The sequence below is a fragment of the Camelus dromedarius genome, chromosome 5, assembly GCF_036321535.1.
Source record: "Camelus dromedarius isolate mCamDro1 chromosome 5, mCamDro1.pat, whole genome shotgun sequence".
NCBI classification, from domain to species: Eukaryota; Metazoa; Chordata; class Mammalia; order Artiodactyla; family Camelidae; genus Camelus; species Camelus dromedarius.
The window spans coordinates 20,310,529-20,331,240 of NC_087440.1; the positions used below are offsets into that span (position 1 = coordinate 20,310,529).

At 43.4% G+C, this 20,712-nt stretch overlaps 1 protein-coding gene across 8 annotated transcripts in view; it reads left to right on the forward strand.

Moving 5' to 3' along the window:
- The window catches only part of PPIP5K1 (diphosphoinositol pentakisphosphate kinase 1), a 35,884-nt gene extending 15,921 nt beyond the window's left edge, over nt 1-19,963 (forward strand). For 2 of the 8 annotated variants that reach the window (XM_031453193.2, XM_064485656.1), the window contains exons 26-31: nt 389-538; nt 1,177-1,267; nt 4,193-4,318; nt 10,265-10,402; nt 15,548-15,661; nt 18,046-19,963. In XM_031453193.2, coding sequence (XP_031309053.2) covers nt 389-538; nt 1,177-1,267; nt 4,193-4,318; nt 10,265-10,402; nt 15,548-15,661; nt 18,046-18,881 — 1,455 coding nt within the window. In that variant the 3' untranslated portion in view covers nt 18,882-19,963. Of the gene's footprint in view, nt 1-388; nt 539-1,176; nt 1,268-4,192; nt 4,319-5,031; nt 5,095-8,592; nt 8,776-10,264; nt 10,403-15,547; nt 15,662-18,045 lie in introns of all 8 variants that reach the window. The other 6 variants (XM_031453196.2, XM_031453197.2, XM_064485654.1 and 3 more) reach the window with 5 other exon arrangements.
- Nucleotides 19,964-20,712: the final 749 nt, after the last annotated feature.

The window sequence follows — 20,712 nt, forward strand, 5'->3', positions numbered from 1 at the left end:
TTCAGATACCAGTGCTGCTTACACCATGGCTCTCCAGGGTGATAGCTGCCCAAGATATGCTCCTCTGCTTTGCAGGAAAATCTTCTCTCTGCTCCTTGGTCACGCAGTCTTTTAATAGTAATATTTCCTGTCCTTGTTCTAAAACTATAGGCACTTGCAGTCTTATCTTTATCAACTATGACCCTTCCCTTCATCCCATTTTCTCCTCTTGTCCTCTCAGATTTTTGGACTGTTTTGGAAAACAAAGTCTGTGATGTTTCTAACAGCCCTGCCCTAGGTGATCTTCCTCTCCAGCCCTATAACTAGCTCTGCCCAATGGGCACTGGGGCTTTTGGGAGCCTGGGTGTTCAAGGAGCCGTGACCGGCTTTCCACCCGGTCTGATTGCAGGTTATGAACATGCAGTGCACGGGGAACCTGGACCTGATCCCCTTGCGGGGACGGCGCCGCCGGAGGTCAGGGGACCTCCCCCGGCCTTCCCCAGCCATCGGCCTACAGCCCCGGGCTGTGTCCACCACTCACCTGGCATCCTGCACACAGGTGTCCCTCCCTACCTCATCCTCCTTTCCTGCCTCTATCTTTGCCTTTTGGGACGTAGGGACTCAGAACATGGTTGAGGGTGTGTGTGTATGTGGGCGTGCGTGTATGTGTGTGTGTTGGGGGTTGTGTGATTAAGCCTTTGTAGGCTTTTTAGAAATCAGTTTCATGTCTCTAGCAGTGGAGGGGGGTGCTTCTTCATTCAGATAAGAAACTGAGTATGGTTGCTGTAGCCACAGCTGCCCATGGAAAGAGGAGAGGGTGTCCTGACTTCACTTCTTATTGAGGCTGAGCTATTGTGATTGACTTTCTGAGTCCTGCAGAAGGATAGATAAGATTAAGGAACCCTGCTCTAATGAGAACTGAGAATGGTTGCATAATGTCTTTTCAGACTTGGGATTAGAGGGCCGTGGGGACAGGCATCTTGGAAACAGAAGTGCCTTCTAGTTTAGAAGGATTCCCTGGACAGTCCCCTCTGTAAAGTACACTCTTAGATTTTGCTTCCTTTTTTCCCATAAGAACTCTTTGTTTCTTAAACTTGCTGACATTGCTTGACTTTGTAGGGGCAGGAATTCAGGACTTGGGTTTTAGACTGCTTGGCTGAGGTGGCAAAATGGTCATCTAGGGCCCTCTTCCTCCAGGTGCTTTCTGAGACTTCGTCCTCGAGGCCTGGCGGCTACCGACTCTTTTCATCTTCACGGCCACCGACAGAGATGAAGCAGAGCGGCCTAGGTATGGTTTTCCAGCGTCTCTCACCTGTTGTTGGGAAGGGCTGTTTGTCTGTTCTTTAGAGCTTTATTGTGGGGAACCTTAGTCATGGGAGTTGGGGTCATCCAGTCAGTGAAACTGTTGGGTGGGGCTAGGGAGGATGAGTTGGGAAAAGCCATATTTAGGTATGAACTTTGATCCCAGATGATTGTTTCCATTCCAGGAAGGTGTTTGTCTTTTGGTTTTCTACACAAACCCCATTTCTCCGGCTGAAAGGCATTTTTTCTGGCTTCCCCTCTTGTTCCTTATCTGTCCCTCCAATCTAGCCCAGACCCAAGGGGCCATGGGGACTCTGGCTCTTCAGAGTCATCAGAGACAAAGCTGTAAATAGAGGCACTTGTGACCCACCGCCCAGCCCCCATAAATGTCACATTCCTCATTTAGAGAACTTGTGCCATGTCTTCCTTTGAGACCTATGCTTATTACATCCCTGCCGTGGCCCCTCCTACCTCCATGCCCTCTCCTTCATCCTCTCCTAATCCTGTAATTTTTTTTCCTTCCTTCCTGAAAATTGAGGGACAAATCTGAGACTGGTGTAGTGGCAGAGGCTTCTCTCAGGACTTTGAGGGAATGTCTCTTGATTTTTTTGATTCCTGGAGAGGGGTGAGAACATCATTCAACCTTTCCTAAGAACACAGACTGCAGGAAGGACCAAGCCTCAGAGGGTATTGTATTCTTTGGGAGTGGGGAGTGGTCCTTGGGAGGGACTATCTTTGAACACAGTGGCTGTGAGCCAGTAACCAGAGCTGGCAGTTAGAGACAGTAGTGTGGGTCTAAACTTGGTTCCCTGGCTCTTTCTATCTCATCCTATTATTCTCTTCATTTAGCTCCTTTCATTTTTCTGTTACCTTTCTCCTTGGCACCTAATTTCTCAGTCCCAAAATGGTCAGCATTTGGACCAGCAAGAGGGAGAAAGGTTTTGGTAACTTTCCAGGCTAATTTTATGGGAGTAGGTTGCCTTCTAGATCCCTGAAATGAGGTAAATGATTTGATGTGTGACAAATAAGTGACAAATAAATGACAAATGTATAGATCTGTGATACGGCCTTCTTTTCCTGCAAGTCCCAGTAAAGAATAGGTTTCGGGTAGGCTGGGAAGGAGGGTAGGTGGGTCTGGCCCAGTTAAGTGGGAATGCTGTCAAGAATGAGGCGGAGGTATGGACACGGGTCCGGCGGACAGATGGCGGTGGTAAGGTAGAGACTACCCTCTGAGATGATCCAAGGACTGGGCAGGGCAGGATTGGCAGGACTACATTAAAAAATTATTTAGTGGAGGAAGTAAATGTAGAACAAAGCTTGGGGGTGGCCTGGGATAGAGCCAGCTAGTTTCAGCTTCTCTGAAGAAAAGCAAACATATTTAGCAATGCTTATCTCTCTTTGGAACCCTCTTCTAGAGCCTGTTTGAGCATGAAAGGTAGGAGGAATTGCTACAAAGAGGAGTGGCCCTTAATTCCAGGGTGGAAATTATCAGCCATCCAAGCCTCTTGATTTCTGTGGTGACCCTGAAATGCTAGGACCCCTGAAATCATGTCCCGTCTTTGTGGGCTCATAAGAAACTGACCTCATCTCCACTCTGTCCATCTCCCCTATGAATGTTAACTTCCCAGGCCAGACCCAGGGTCTTGGCCAAGATGGCTTTGGAAGGAGAGGGGGAAATCCCACAAAGCTGGATGTTAATCTTGTTTCTTCCTGCCCGTCCTGTCCTCGTGGGCTGTAGTAGGAGAGGGGGCCATGGAGCCCCAGTCCTACTCTCGATCAGGCATTTGGGACAGTGACTGGCTTGATTGATTTTGCTTCAGGGGTTTTTCAGGTTTTATTTACTCCTCTTATTGGCAAAAGTTCTCTTTGCTTTCTTTGAAGTTATATGTGTGAGCATCTGGCTTTGAGCATAGGACTTCAAAGACAGTCAACTTTTGACAGCAGAAAAAACATGTCTTTTTAGTTGTTTTCTGCTCACCAGGTCCTCCTTACTAGGGGACCCAGAAGATGGTAGGCATGTTCTACAAATAATCACCTGACTCTTCACGTGCCTTTCAATTCGTGTCCATTTTCACTTCAGAAAAAAACGCTCTATTTCTTCTTCATGAAAAAATAGATATTTCTTTTCTAACTGAACACAGTTGATCCTGAGAGTCAGGAGACCTGGATTCTGATCCAGCTTAGCTCCTAACAAACTGTGTGACCTTGGACAAACGAGATTCCTTTTGAATCTCAGTTTCTTCATCACTAAAATAAGAAGGTTGAAATGGATGATCTATGAATCGCTTCCAGCTTTAAAAGTTCAGTGAGCCTCATGCTTTCTTTCTTGGGAAAGGTAGAAAGGTCTAAAGGAAGGTAGAAGGGATGGGATGTTGGATGAAAAACATGTTGGAGGAAATGGAGGAACTTAGGAGGAATTGGAACTTATGAGAACTTGGAATTTGAGTTGAATACTCAAATCTTAAGTCTCTAGTTTCAATCAAAGTTCTTTCCTTTTAAACTTAAAAGGGACTAGATTTCTGGGTTCTTCAAATCCTATATCCAGTGGAAGGAGCACTGAATTAAATTTAGGGAGATCTAGAAGGATCTACCTATTCCTTTAGCATTCCTGAGAGCCACCTGGAGAGCGTAGTTTATCTCTTCCAGTAGCTTTGAGTCCCCTAATATGACTAACCTTGTATTTGCAGTGGTCTCTTGTATCTGCCATGTAGATTTTCAGGAGAAAACACTTTGCTTGCCCAGTATAGGTATAAACAGTAGTGAAAGCTGTTTGTGGTTATGTGAAGTGGCCACACGGTGGTGGCTCTGAATGGTTACATGTGTGTGTCTTGATGTTGTCCTGTAACTTGTGTGTACTTTTGTGTGGTATCTGCAGCTTTGCGTGGCTACTAATGCGCTCCCGGCCTTGCAGGCTCACAGTGCACGGGGCTGTTCAGCACCACGGTGCTGGGCGGCTCCTCCAGCGCCCCGAATCTTCAGGACTACGCCCGCAGCCAAGGCAAAAAGCTGCCACCTGCCAGTCTGAAGCACCGAGATGGTATGTGGGTGGACTTTGGGGGGCAACGCTTTTCTTCATTTGTCCGCCAGCAAGGACACAGCTCAAGAACAATTCATGCTTAAGGCGGCACTGACACTGGCCTTATGGCCAGTTTTCCACATCAGTTCTAGAGGGAGAAGGAACCAAGATCCCATCCACCCCTCCATTTGCATCTCCTCTCGCCATATGAATACTACTTATTTATGCTTATCCCTTCATAATCTCCCACATACAGCCCTGCTGCATCAATGTACTCCACCTCTGTATTCTTTCCTGGATTCTGGCCTGTAGGGGTAAGGACCAAGGAGGATGATGCACGGTCAGGAAAGGTGCAGTGGAGCCTTGATTAAAATCTCATACATCAAGGATGGGGAAGTTGTTCAGCCAAGGCAGGAAAAATGCTATGTAAAGGGAACTGGGGGAAGGGATGAAGCTTTCTACAAAGATTCTATTTCCAAATGACCAGAAAGAGGATGTGGTGGTGAGATTAGGATTGTTCATGGGGCCATATTGTGGTAGAGATGACACATGGATTCCTTGGAGGAGATTATGCCAAAGGGAAAGATTGAAATGTGGTAGTCAGGAATCCACGGGGCGGGGGTGGGAGCAGATCATATACGAACTGTAAAGAACAGAGTGTTTTGTGAGCAAATTCCAGAGCAAAGGGTGGGGACAGCGGCGGGTATAATCCCCGTGATGTCTTTTCTCCCCAGAGCTCTTGTTTGTCCCGGCCGTAAAACGATTTTCTGTGTCGTTTGCAAAGCATCCGACTAACGGTACGTTTGCTTCTGACTCAACATCATTCCTCCTCACCATGTCACCTCCAGACACTTAACCTCTGAGTTCTGACACTGACTTTCCTTCTCCCTCCACTGTGTTGACACCCTGCTGTCTCTGAATGAACCACTCCCTAATTGTCCCTCTTGGGATATATCCCTTGTTGTGACAAACCGCAGCCTTGGCTGCAGCCTGGCTGTCTGATCTCTGTGGCAACTCAAGGTCTTACTTCCACGGTCACCATCATCACCACTGTGTCGCTTTTATCAGCATCATCACCAAAACATTAATTAAACCTCTCCCCTTCCCATCACATGACTGTGCCAGGCTTTGTACAAACATGATAATGGTTCCCCTTCTTAGGAAGAAAATAGCATTTCCTATATCATCCCCATTACTTCTCTCTTCACCCCACCCTGAACTCCTCAGATTATATAATTTTGATCTTCCTGTTTTTTCACCAACTCTTTCGTTAGAGTGGGTAACAAGTTTGCTTCCCTTCTGGAGCAGTGCTGCAGTTCCCAGCTCCCAAGCCTACCCATAAAGGCATTAGTCTTAAGTATATCATTTTCCATCTTCATATCCCTATCTCCTGCCATTGTGTGTATTTTGTGTGGCTCTTGTGCTCCTGACATCTGCTTTACGTTACTACTAACCTAGGGCCTGGGCCTAGGAAACGGGAGCCCCAGTTGATTTGGGATAAAAGGGAGAAAGAAAGGAATAGGAGGTGGTAGGTAAAGGAACAAGGATCATGCCTTGAGTGTTTACACGTGGTTTCCATGCTCCCCAAACTACCTATGGCACTGCTGTCTCCAAGAAGCTGGGAGTGGAAAGTTGAGATGTGTACTGGGGATTCTGGGGGAACTTAGGAATGAATAATATTCCAAGAATACTGAAGAACTGGATCTGCCCACACTAAGGTGTGGGAATTTAGAGATCTGCATAAACCAAAAACTCAAGGGCTGTGCTCTCTTTGTAGGGTGTGGCAGGGGAACCCAGAACTTACTCCTTGTTTTATCTTTTATATCCTTAGTTTCTGCATTGTGTCTTGTCTTCAAGGTAAATCCAGTTTTGTTAGATGTGGTTTTCTTCTGCTCAGGAGCCAAGACTCTCCGAGGGAAGTAAAATTAGCCTAGCTTCCTGGCTAGAAAAAACTCCAGGTGCTGGTCACCTGCTCCTGAACCAATGGCAGCTGCTAGATTTTAGCCCAGTCAGGCCATACATCTCCATGAGGCACTGCTGAACTCTCCCTATGTTGACTAGCCTATACTTGCTGAGTTCATACCCCTCTCCCCAGGCCAATCCCCGTTTGTGCCTGTGACAGAGCTTCCCATTCAGAGTGACATAGCTGTGCCTACGCAGTTAGCTTCAACCTTTTCTGGATTTCATGTGCCACAGTCATCTCCAGACTGAGGACCTCATGCATCAACCCCAACTCTATAGCCTGGGATTTGGACTTAGGAGACTTGTTACTTAGGGTACAGAAGATAGCACTAGGAACTTGGGCCCCTGGCACCAGAGCTAAATCACAGATCTCCTAATTCTTAGGATCTATGAGAAAAGATCCAGATTCGTAAAATGGACCCTCAGACCTATATATCTCTAGTTCCCTGAAGCCCTTGGTTAGCAGCCTCACCAGCTGAAGAAAAGAAGAATTAATTCTACTAAAAGGAGAGGAAGAAAGACCTGGACAATTCAGGTATAGTGCAGAAGAGCAAATTCAAGATCTCCTGCAACATCCTGCACACTTCTGCAGGGCTCTTCTGGCCTTTATTCTTCTTGTACTTGAGCTTGGAGGCTAATGTGTTTGAGAAGCCAGAATCTAGGATCTACCTGTTGGCAAAAGGAGAAATTTGGAGCTATTATCTGTTGCTAAAGATTATCTAGATTTAATTTGGCCTTCCAGACAATATGAGGGCTCTAGCCCATGGCCAAATGTTGCTGGACTCACCCAGCAAGTATAGAAGGGATGTTCTGTCTGCAGTTGCTTGTAGCAAATTAGTCACAACAGTGTGCTGATCTATTGTCCATCATCACCAGCTCTTTGCCATGATGTCTGGCTTTGAAACAGCAGCTGGAAAAAACTGATCCTGGCTTTGGAAAGGAGGCGAGGCCATGCTGCTTCCTTGCTTTGATGGGAGAACATTCCTCAGCCCATCCCTGTCTCTATTCTTGATAAGCTTCTGTCACATCCTGTGACTACATCAAATATATAAGTATGACCCATTGCTAAACTGCATGCTGAACTTACCAAAGTAAACCAACAGAGTAGGAAAGAGACTGTGGCTCTCCCTCATCCAGAATGTCAGGGCGTGCCCACTGGGGTTGTCAAGCCTGTTCTCTTCTAGCAACCCAGGATAGAGCTGAAATTTCTCAACAGCCAAACTAAGGTCTCTGGAAACGATAGTCTCATGGGATCATTCTGGTCTGAGAGTTCTGGGCAGTCAGCCTCAGCTACCTTGATCCTCCCTTTCTATATCAACATCCTGTCATCAGTTCTTAAGACCTCATACCTTTTCCTCAAGTTTTTTTCCCCTACTGTTCCTTTTAAACACCCTTCCACATGCCTTTTACTGCCTTCAGCCTTGTGCAGCTGAATTGCATACATCCACAAAGGTTGCCGGGCAGCTAAGATAATAAGTGGTTCAGGATTGAAGATTTTCCACTCACCCAGCTGAACAAAGTGCAGTTAGACCAGCAGTGGGAAGAAAATATAAAATTATCTTTTTTTGGCTTCTGTAATGGATTCAGATGGTTCCCTAAGATTCAAGCAAACATTTTTTAAAAAATCTGTGTATTTGAACAAGAGTGACGGATGATTCATCAATATTGGCACTTTTATGTGTTGATTCCGTTTTTTACTTGCTCTGTTTTAAAGGACACCTATGCCTGGTTTCCTGCTAATCTGTGCTGCTTAATACCACCCTGTCTGTGGCTATCTTAGTCTTGGTCCAGAGGGCGTGGCCTGAGCCTTTAGGAGCCTTTCTAGCTTCCAGCTTTATCTTGATAACCTATACCACTCCTGACCCTCTTCTCTGAGTGACTTTGAGTCTTTTCATCTCTATCCCAACCTCATAAACACATTTGTCTGAGAAGCAAGCCCTAACTAGGGTTTGTCCAAGAACGATCAGGGATATTGGAGTTCCCAGCTACCGAACTGCCTGCTCAGCCCAGTCTGGAGTGACGTTCCTACTCTCTGCAAGCACTGAGTTATGTTCAACGAGAAAGGGGAGGGGCTTGCTGTGTGATGAGGTCTCACTCGCCCCTTCTTCTAGACTACTTCTTTTAGGCTTCTTTTAGCATGATGCCAACACTCTTCCTCCCTGCAAGAGATGCCCAGTGGCTCTGACCATCTCTGCTTCTCCCTTAGCTCACCTTGGAGCTGAGTGGCCCCACCTCCCAGTAATGCTTATGTCAGCCAGTGCTCCCCTCATTGTCTCTCCCTCTTCTCTTTCTTTATCTCTGTGCTTCCTGCCGTGGCCCCTCAACCCCTCCAGAGCTGCTGGATGACCAGCACCCTGTGGTCCGGTTGCTGCGCAGTTTTTCCTCTGACTGCACAGGGGGCCGGCCAGTCTCCTTGGATGCCACGCTGGCGCATCACCTGCACCAGTGCTCCTACCACCTGCGCCTCTTCCGGAACTGGCTGCGCTCAGGCCGGGATGACCCCGAATGCCTCTACGGTACCCCCTGCCACCAAGCGGGCTGCTGCCACTACCCTGGCTGGGACTGACTGCTTTGCTTATTGCACTTCTGGCAGGAGCGCCCACCTATTTCTTTCTCCTGTTTACCCTAAGGTTTTGTGACTTGCATTTAGTTGCTTGGATGGGATTGGAGCCAGACTGCCTGGTAGCTGTAGCGTTGGCTGCTCATCCCCTTCCTTTTCTCCTTCCTCACTGCCTCCTAATGTTACCTACTCCTAATTCTATTCGATACAGGAGTAGTCTCTTGCCCTGGACTCTGTTCTCATCTCTCTCACCCTCTACTACACCATCTTCAGATCCAAACATGTTTCTAGTCACTCTGAGGAGCTAGAGTACCTCTCCTAACCTCCTGCCACTAGAGTACAGGGGCAAACTGAGGCACAGAGGGCTCAATCGAATCCTTGAAGCAAGCAAGAGCCGAAGGTTAGAAGCTGGCCAGGTATAATCCTTTTACGTTATATAGGTTTTAATCACTGTTGAACAGGAGGCTATGTCTTGCATAGATACTGCTGTCCTGCCTACCTTTCATCCCTTTAAGGAGATGCAGAGGAAGCATAGGAAAGATTGGGGACTGAAAAAAAGTGGTTGAGATGTATGCTTCTTGATCCTCCAATGGGTTTTTTTTTTTTTTTTCATCCACAGGCCCCAGGATTAAGATTACATATTTAGGTTTACCCTTCACCCTACCCATTCTGGTGGATCTACATTGGGATTGTTGGGTTCAGAGCAGAGAATCAGTATTTATTCTTTTTTCTAGGGGGTTTGCCTCATTTTCCTGAAGGAATAGAGAAATTCTAGCAAGTCTGGGGTCTTCAGTGAGAGCAGAGAAAAGAAGCTTTGATGTGACGGAAATGACCAAGAAAGAAATTCCATTCCCCAGCTTGTTCATGCATGTGGTTTTCCTGAGCTGAGCTTCATGTGTGTTGCATGCCCTCCAGCTTCCAAATATTCTAGCCTTTCAACCCATATCCTAAATCTGCATGAGCCCCTCCTAAGATCGTAAGCCCTCCTCATAAATCTGGTTCTCTTGTACGTGATCCCTGAAATCTGCTGTTTCTTCCCAGCTCCATGACCTCCCTACCTCTCATTTAGACCTACAGTTTCACCCCTTACATCTGGACCTCTGTTTTATTCCCCCTACAAAGTATAAGAGCGGTGTACGTGCTTACCTTATTGGGGTACTGTTGATCTTTCCATGGGACGTTGCAGGCTCTCCATAGGTAGGATAAGAGGTAATTTGACTCACCTGGAGGCCTTAGCAGGTAGACTTTTTAGGAAATCTGGAGGTGACAGAAGTAGACTCCTATAGGGGCTCTAAAGAGTTCCCTCTCCTGAGAATCTTGGATACCCCACAATCCAAAATCCACAGACGCTCATGATGGTTCTCAGGGATTCTCCATGCTTCCTTGGCCACTTGGGGTATATCCAGCAGAAATAACATTGACTTTGCCCATCTATTTTCTAACAGGATTTGAAGGGTGCTCCATGGTGCCTACCATTTATCCCCTGGAAACACTGCATAATGCCCTTTCCCTGCATCAAGTAAGTGAATTTTTGAGTAGAGTCTGCCAGCGCCACACTGATGCCCAAGCACAGGCAACTGCAGGTATGGAGAATACCCTTATCTTGTACCCTTATCTCTGCCCCCACTCCCATGCTTCCTAGAACATAAGTAATAGATTAAAAATATAGGTAGGCACTCTGAAGAAGACACAAAAGTAGACTTGAAAAAATGTTTAATTGCATAGGTCAACTAAAAAATATAAAAATATCCCTCCTTCCAAAGTTAACTTACAAATTTAATATGAGCTCAGTAAACATACTGCTGTTTTTCTAAAGTTAGTCAAATTGATTCTGAAGTTCTCATTAAGAAATAAACAAGCAAAAATAGCCAGGGAAACCTTGAAGAGCAATGAAGGCATCCTGGCCCTACCAGATTTTAAAATAGGCTATAAAACTTCTATAATAAAAACAGTGTAGTACTGATACATGAATAGACAGAGACCAATCAAACAAAATCGAAAATCTAGAAATAGTTGAAGTTAGCATTTCAAAATACCAGGGGGAAGAGAGACTTTTTTAAAAAATGGAGTTGGATCAAAACTACAATGAGGTATCACCTCACACCAGTCAGAATGGCCATCATTAAAAAGTCTACAAATAATAAATGCTGGAGAGGGTGTGGAGAAAAAGGAACCCTCCTACACTGTTGGTGGGAATGTAAATTGGTGCAGCCACTATGGATAACAGTATAGAGCTTCCTTAAAAAACTAAAAAAATAGGCTTACTATATGATCCAGCAATCTCACTCCTGGGCATATATCTGGAAGGAAGTCTAATTCAAAAAGATATATGTACTCCAATATTCATAGCAGCACTATTTACAATAGCCAAGATATGGAAGCAACCTAAATGTCCATCAGCAGATGAATGGATGAAGATGTGGCATATATGTGTGTGTGTGTGTGTGTGTGTGTATATATATATATATATATATCACATATATATATATATATATACACACATATATATATATATATACACACATACATACATATACACACACACACACACATACAATGGAATATTACTCAATCATAGAAAAGAATGAAATAATGCCATTTGCAGCAACATGAATGGACCTAGAGATTATCATATTAATTCAGACAGAGAAAGACAAATATTATATGATATTACTTATAGGTGGAATCCAAAAAAAAATGATACAAATGAATTTGTTTACAAACCAGAAACAGACTCACTGACAGAAAATAAAGTTATGGTTACCAAAGGGGAAAGTGGGGGAGGGATATATTAGGAGTTTGGGATTAACATATACACATTACTATATATAAAATAGATAAACAACAAGGACCTACTGTATAGCACAGGGAACTATATTCAATAGTTTGTAATAACGTATATTGGAAATAAATCTGAAAAAGAATATATATATATATAACTTCAGAGATCTAAAAGTGAAAATTAAACCATGCAGTAGGTAGCTCCAAAGGCTTGTCCTTTCACAGAAGCACCAAAAAATCAAGCAAAAATTGTCTGAATTAACTTCTTCAGAACTCTGGAAAATACTCAAAAGTCGCAATCAGAAAAATGCCTAAAAATGGCAGGAAGCTTTTCAGCATTTTAACTTGCCCCTTTCCCATCCCTCTTCTCACCTTGGTAGCAGTCTTGCAGATGGCAGCCCATGCTCTCAGTATGGGGCCTTGGTCCCTGGTTTCAGCGGAAGCAGAGCAGACCTTATTCTCAGAGATTTATGTTTGTCTGTTCTAACTTGTCTGTGGGCTACCTGAAGGACTTACACAGGATGCTTAGCTTTGTTTCACCTAACTTGGAACTTACTCAGGGCAGAAAAGTGGCTTTGCAGAGAATGTTCCTTGAAGACATTGTAAGGCAAATGAACAACATGCTCCTGTATGGGGCAAAGGAAAAAAATATATATACTTGAGACAAACAATAGGCATATGGAAAGCCTGGGAGGAAAAACCTAGGGGAAGAATTTCTTTGGAAAACTACAGTATTCAAAAGTACCCACATAAACTGGGGAATTTGGGAAGCCATGCAAATGCCTAGGGAAGGACACATGCACAGAGCAGACACAAGAAGACCCTAAGCTTTCAACTTTGGCTAAACTCTAGGCTAGCACAAGCAGGAAGTGAAAGTTAAGGGGAAGCTGTAAACAGTCTGGCTAATTGTTGTAGGAGTACCTCAACATACAGCCAATCTGCAAAAACGGAGAGAGCTTTCCTCCCCTTCACTCCCTTTTCCTCCTCCTCCGGTACTTTTTGTTTCTGGCAATCAAGCAAATCCTTGTCAAAACACTAGCTGAAAACAAGCTAAAAGGACAGAGGCTTCACAGATTACACATGACAAAGACAGACTTCACAAAAATAGTTTAGACAAATCACTACACAGTTACAGCCCACAGCAAACAAACCTTGAGGTGGGGGAGTAATCTGATTTTCAGAGTTAACACATGATAATATTCAAAATGTCCAGTTTTCAACAAAAAATTTATAAAATATGCAAAGAAACAATTCAGTATGGTCCATTCATAGAAGAAATGAATAGAAACGGTCCTTGAGGAAGTGCAAACGTTAGACTTACTAGACAAAGATTTTAAATCAGCTACCTTAAATATGCATAAAGAGCTAAAGGAAACCATGGGCAAAGAACTAAAGGAAATCTGGAGAATGATATCTCAACAAGTAGAGAATATCATTAAAGAGATAGAAAATATAAAATGGAACCAGACAGAAATTGTAGGGCTGAAAAGTGTAACAGAAATGAAAAAAATCACTAGATGGTTTCTTAGAAGGTTTGAGCAGGTAGAATTAAAAATCAGCAAACTTAAAGATAGGTCACTTGAAGGTATCCAGTCTGAAGAGGAGAAACAAAAAAGAATGAAGAAAAATGAATAGAGCCAAAGGTATTTATGGGACACCGTAAAACATACCACCATATGTATAATGGAAATGCCAGAAGGAGAAGAGAGAAAGAGGCAGAAAAAAATATTTGAAGAAAAAATAGCTGAAAACTTTGCAAATTTGATAAAGACAAAAATCTATGCATCCAGATGGTTCAAACTCTAAGAAGGATAAATGCAAAGAGATCCACCCTGAGACATTATAATCAAATTGTCAAAAGGCAAAGAGAAGATCTTGAAAGTAGCAAGAGAAAAGCAACTTGTCACATATAAGTAGATTAACAACCAATTTCTCATCAGAAAACGTAGAGCCCAGAAAGCAGTGGGATGACATATTTAAAGTGTGAAAAGAAAAAACCGTCAATGAGGAATTCTGTAACTGTCAAAACTGTTCAGAAATGAAGGCAAAATTAAGACATTCCCAGATAAACAAAAACTGAGGGATTTTGTCACTAGTAGTTCTTCCCTACACAAAATGCCAAAAGGAGGCTTTTAGGCTGAAATAAAATGACACTAGACAGTAACTTGAAGCCATACCAAAAAATAAAGAACTCTGGTAAAAGTAACTACACTGGTAAACATAAAAGCCAGCATTACTGTACTTTTGGCTTGTAGCTCCCCTTCTTGTCTCATATGTGGCAACACACAAATGAATAAAACGATCATTGTAAGTCCATTTTAATGGGCACACAGTGTATAAGCATTTAATTTGTGACAATAACAAAATAAGGTGGGGACTGAGCTTTATAGGAGCACAGTTTTTTTTATGTTATTGAAGCTAAACTGCCATTAATTCAAACATTGCTACTGACCTTACAGAAGTAGAAAGGATTGTAAGAGAGTACCATGAACAATTGTATGCCAACAAATTAGATAACCTAAATGAAAAGGACAATTCCCAGAAACACACAAACTACAAAAACAGACCCAAGAAGAGACAGGAAATCTGAACATACCTATAACAAGGGAAAAGACCTAATCAATAGCAAAAATCTCTCAATAGAGAAGAGTCCAGGACCAGATGGTTTCACTGGTGAATTCTACCAAATATTTAAGAATAATTAGCCCCAGTCTTTCTCACACTCTTCTGAAAAATAGAAGAGGAAGAAATACTGTCGGTGAAACCAGCATTACCCTGATACCAAAGCCAGACAAAGACACCATAAGAAAAGAAAACTACAGACTAATATCCCTTATGAATATAGAGGCAAAATTCTTCAACAAAATATTAGCAAACCAAATCAAGCAGCACATTAAAAGAATTATACACCGTGATCAAGTGATACTTATCACTTGCAAGGGTGATTCAAAATAAGAAAATCAGTCAATGTAATACACTATGTTAATAGAAGAAGAAAAACCAGTATCTCAATTGATACAGAAAACCATTTGGCAAAACCCAACACCCTTTCATGATAAAAACGGTCAGAAAATTAGAAACAGAAAGGAATTTCCTCAGCACGATAAAGGGCATTTATAAACAAACCACAGCACACATTATACTCAGTAGTGAAAGACTGGAAGTTTTCCCCCTAAGATCAAGAACGAGACAAGGATGCCCTACTTTCACCACTGCTATTCAACATTATACTGGAAATGTTCGGGAGAGCAGCCCAGCAAGAAAAAGAATCTAAATCAGAAAGAAAGAAGTAGAATTATCTCTATCCCCAGAGGACATAATCATATATAGAGAAAATGGAAAAGAACCCACAAAAGAACTACCAGAACTAATGAACAAATTCAGCAAGTGTTGCAGGGTACAAGGTCAGTTGTGTTTCTATACACCAGGAGTGAATAACCCAAAAAGGAAATTAAGAAAACAATACCATTTATAATAGCTTCCAAAAGAATAAAATACTTAGAAGCAAATTTAACCAAGAAGTTTAAAGACTTGTACACTGAAAGCTACAAAACATTGCTGAAATAAAGAAGACCTTAATAAATGCTCGTAGGACATCTCATGTTCGTGTAGAAGACATAATAATGTTACAATGGCAATACTCCCCAAAGTGATCTCTGGATTAAATATTAAATATGGCAAAATGTTAACATGTTAAATATAGGAGATGAGTATACATAGGTATTGATCGTACTAGTCTTTCAACTACTTTTTAAAAATATGTTCAAAAATATTCTTAATATAAAGTTTAAAATATTAAAAATGGTTTATGTGAAGGGTCCCTAGGAAATGTTACTTCCCAGCCTGAGGAAGTATAAGTTGGTTTTGACTTATATGGAGAAACTGCAGCTCTTGAATTCTTCCTCATAGGCTTTTTTTCCTTCCCTCTGTCTCCCTTGCCCATCCAGCCCTCTTTGACTCTATGCACAGCCACCAGGCCTCAGATAGCCCATTTTCTCCACCTCGCAGTCTTCATTCACCTACCCTACAACTCCAGCAGCGCTCTGAAAAGCCCCCTTGGTGTAAGTAATTCTTTTGGAACTGCCTAGACAAAGGCCAGGAGGGATGGAGGGACTGGTGAATGAGAGACTTGTCACAGGAGGGAAACAAAGATGGGGGCATTGAAAGACCAGGGGTAACCAGTCAGGGAAGCAGTCTCATTTGCTGTTTCCAGGATGAAGGGAGGGTCTGCTTATCCTCTCTCACCTGTCATCTCTGTCCTCCATGCCCCTCTGTCTCACTGGAGGGACTCCTAAGTGATAGTGGCCCAGCGGGCACTTTGGGGAAGAAGAGATGAAGGTCTCATTGTCCTCAGATCCCTCTTTGGTCTCTGCAGCTTTCTCAAGAAAAAAATGATTTGGGAGGAGACCTGGATATAAGGAAAATGTGGGAGAAAGAAACTAGAATCTGCTACTACTTCCTACATGTCCCTTCTATGGTTTCTTCTCCTTTGTTAGTTCAAGTTCAGGTACTGCTTTTTCCCATCTCTTCTTTATAATCTCTAGCCTGTCACTAGTTATCCTTGGTAACAGTGTGAACAGTGGAGCCACAGGGAGTTCTTAGGGTGACTGTAGGGAGGGAGAGTTACTAGTGGTAATCAGACGGGGGATAAGGGCCAGAGACTCTGCAATGGAAAATTTCTTTCCTTATTCATCCTACCTCCAGGAAATACCTAAAACCAGACATTGAGTTCATTATTCTCCTTGAGTAGAACTGAAGCAGAGACCCATATTTCAGCACTGGGGTCAACAACTGTAGAATTTTGCCCTTCTTCTAGCACCCTGTGTGCAGAAGAAACTTTTACTTGCTGACACCAAGAATTCTTCCCCTGAGTTTCAGATGATCGTACACTCACCTTACCATTGGTCCTTTTACCTCTGCCCAGTGGTTTTTATGAGTTCTGTGCCCTGGAAATCTTATCTTTCTTTGGCTTCATTTCTGTCTGAACTCTTTGATTTGTCTGAATCAAACTACTAGCTGAATATTAAGGCTACTTCTATCCTTGGGTGAACTCAGCCTAAATCTTTATTCTTCTTTTTTAAAAATCTCAGTATCAGATGTATAGCCTCAAAGGTAAATATTTTCTTTAGGGTCTGTCTGTCTGCCCTAAATAGTCCTTGCTGGCCTAAAACCATGTTCCTCTCTTTTTTTTTTTTTTTCTTGCTTAAAGCATGCCTTCTATGACCCTTTGCAGAAAAGAGCTGGCATTCCTTAAACTCAGTGACTGATGGAGCCTTTGCAGACTGAGGCTTACCACCTTTCCCAGTTCTCATTGATGACAAGATATTCAGGTGTCCCCTGTTTCCAGAATCTGTCATTATTGATATCAGAGTGCTTTAAATATAAAGCTATAATGCCACCAATAAATATGGTATTTACAAAGGGAAAAGTAGATTAGCCTCCTACAAGAAGTCAAGGAGGAAGTAGAAGTTGGGGTAGGAATTATCCCACAGTGCAGTTGAAGCTCTAAGACTTTCATTTTACTACCGTCAGGATCTCGGAAATTTTTTTGAAAATTTTATATGTATATAATACCCGTAAGCCATTGTATGTCCCAAGACTTAGTGTCTTAACTTTGGATCTGTGGATGGATTTCAGGGTAAAGTCTATGAACACCAGGAATTATATATAAAGATTAGTGGAAATACCCATATGTATATTTTTCTGGGAAGATAGTCTGTGACTTTCACTAGAGTTGCAAAGGGGTCAGTGACTCCTAGAAAGGTTAATTAAGAACTGCCATTTAGATATTCCTTGGCAGGCTTCCATCTTTGGGTAAATTTTCATTACTATTGTTCTGATTCACAAAGCTTTTCTACATTCTCTTGCTAACTTGTCTGTTGGGCAGTAAACAATGATTACGTCTGTCCGAGAAATACGCTTTAAGGAAATAATTCTTAGCAAAAGATGTGTATCAGTTTAACTGGGAGTGTTTCAACATCCCGCACCTTTACCCTGAATCTACAGAATTAGAATCTCTGGAGATGGAACCTGGAAATACATATTTTTTAAAAAAAATTTCCCATAATTTTGATATGTAACCCTAATTATGAACCACTGGTACAAAGTGTTCATGTGCTTCTAAAGTAGGAATGAGGGGCCATGGGAATTTGGAATTGGCATGGGGGTATCTTTATGAAAGAACTGGATGAAGTGGCCCTCAGTACTCTCTCCTGAAGTCTTAGGTGTCCCTTAGTGCTACTCCTGTAGTGTCCATTAGGCCAGAGCAACAGTTCCTGAGCTCAGGCTAACTTAGGAATCTCTGCATAACTTAGAAAGAATTCAGACCCTCTTTCCCCAAGACATGGATAATATGAGCCATCTGTTCTGGCATTTGAACTACATACATAGAGTCGAGTCTACTCTTCCAGCTTATCTAACTTGGTCTCCTGACTTTGCTTTACAGACAGCAGTGGCCCTTCCAGCACTGTGTCCAGTGCTGGTCCTTCTTCCCCTACTGCAGTGGATGGTAATTGCCGTTTTGGCTTCAGTGATCACCCCTCCCTAAATTCACATGTGACTGAAGAACATCAAGGCTTTGGGCTGCTCCAGGAGGCCCCTGGGAATGGAGCACAAGAGCTCCCCATAGAAGGAGAGCAAGAGCTTTTTGAACGAAACCAGTCCCTACAGGAACCATATGTGGAAACCAGCCAGCCATGCCAGGAGGTTGCTGAGGAGGTCAGCCAGCCATGCCAGGAGGTCCCTGACATCAGTCAACTATGCCAGAAAGCCAGCCAGCTGTGCCAGAAAGTCTCTGAGGAAGCTTTTGAGCTTTGCCAGGAGAGCCCTGAGGAGGTCAACCAGCCTTGCCAGGGGATCCCTGTAGAGGTTGGCAGGCTGGTCCATGAATTCCCTGTAGGGGTTGGTGGCCTGGCCCAGGAAATCCTTGTGGAAGTTGGAAAGCCAGCTCAAGATATCCCTGAGGAGCTCAGCCATCCGTGCCAGGAATTTTCTGTGGAGGTTGGTAGGCTGGCCCAAGAGGCTTCTGCAATCAATCTGTTGTCTCAGGACATCTCTGAGGATAATAAACTATCTCAAGAGTTCCCTGGGGAGGGTGATCTACAGGTTCTGGAGGAGCCAGAGGAGGTGAATCAGCAGTTCTGTGTGGTCCCTGAGTTGATTGACCAGCTGCCTGGAGAGGATGTTTCCCAAGTCTGTTATCCATCCAGCAGTTCGAATCCTCAGAGCCAGTCTTTAGCCCATGACCAGAACTCATCCCTTCCATCAGCAACGTGTGATTAATCATTTTTCATTAGTGGTATCACACTATACCAGCCATTTGAGCTAGCAACTTTTTCTGTTGGCTAACTCACCTGCCAGCATTAAAGCCTTGGATCTCACCAGAGGTGTCTGAGGAAGCAGTCCTCTTGGCATGAAGCATACCTGTGCCAGAACTGGGCTTGGGGAGGAGCCAGTTTAATGTTCAAAGCAGCCATTGACTCCTCACCCAGCCACTAGACTTGAATATGGTTTCCTTCAAGGAGTAGACAGGTCTATCATTACCTAGCCTCCTTTGACCATCCCAGGAAATCCCAGGTTGATAAAGGAAATGCCACTTAATTGCTGAAGACACCATCCGAGGGTAGTAAGTACGAAAGGGGACTCCAAGGTCTCCACTCTTCCGGGGTAATAGTCACAATTTTTTAAGGTGCCCTTAGACCATATGTACATTCAGAGGGACTCTTGTCTTTGCTAGTATCCTCAGGTGGGCCCAGGATGGCTGTCTGAGAAAAAAAGAAAGTTCTTTTCCCAAACAAACATCCATCATGGCCACTAATCTTTATATTGGGCTTGTGGGTATTTCCATGTCATCCCCAAGTGCCCACCTCTGCCCTAGTCCTGCTCCTTTGGGCAATAGCTCTAGGGAAAAATAGGTATTAGAGTGCTGACAATTTCAGAGTGACTACTTAAAATGCTCTGGGGGTTCTTGGCCAGTCTGTGAAGCTGGGCTTCCTTTTGTTGTGGGTTATATGGCTCAGAAGATGTAGTAGAGAAAATCACGTTCTATTTTAATCAATCAGCAGAGATCAATATTGTACAGACATGAGCAAAAAAAAAAATATATATATATATATATATATATATATATGTGTGTGTATATATATATTTCTGTAGTAGTGCCAGGGACAGACTGGCCAAAGACCAAATACTCCAGCGTCCCCAAGAGGTTTGTCCTTATATCATAGTGTCTTTAGGCCAGGTGTGATTATGAAGCTTTTCCCAAAGATCTGGGGCGGGAATCAGGGTGGATGGGATGGGTAATGTGGTCTTGGAGTCGGGGGCTGGAACATTATGAGTGCTCAATAAATATGAAATAATGAGAATCATAGTGGTGATGATGTCCCTATGAATTCAAGAGTGAATACAAGTGTAGGTCAATCATGTCTGTTCGTGACAGCCTAAAGCCATTATAATTGAACAGGAATGGGCTATAAAAATATGGACATCAGCCCTGCATCCCAAACTGTCTTAAATGAGTGGTGTTACCAAGAAGAGAGGCTCTGTCTCTGTGAAGCACTGAATTAGGGTACAATGCCTTCTCACCAGATGGTTGGAATCACCCTCTTAATTTTTCACTGTTAGTATAAAAGGCTTATGCTCTCTTTACCCCCTAATCTTTACATTGGGGGTCCCTAGAACACTAAGAGGGCTGGAATATTCCCCCCACCCCATATCCCTATATATTTACATTCACCCCTTCGCCTCTCCAGACATACCCAGGACTATAAAGGCTTTCACGGCAGGGGGAAAAGCCAGCATTTTACTTCATGGAAAGCCTGACTGCACAGGTGAAAGGCATTTACATCCTCAACAGGCTCTGGGTCTCTGAGGGCCCCCAACCCCTCACCTCTTTGGTGTTCTCCTATGCAAGGTATCTGGTGCTGTTTGAGTCCTCAGCTCCTGACCCCACGGTAGGCATCTCCTTCCCAGGAGACCCCTTGCCTCTCTTCCCTCCCCCAAACCAATGTATGTCCCCACTCTCAGTTCCTATTCCCTATGCTTGGGCATTCTCACCTAGTTTCAGAAATTGTGCTGGCTCCCCATAACTTTTTCTCCCTTCACCCACCCTATA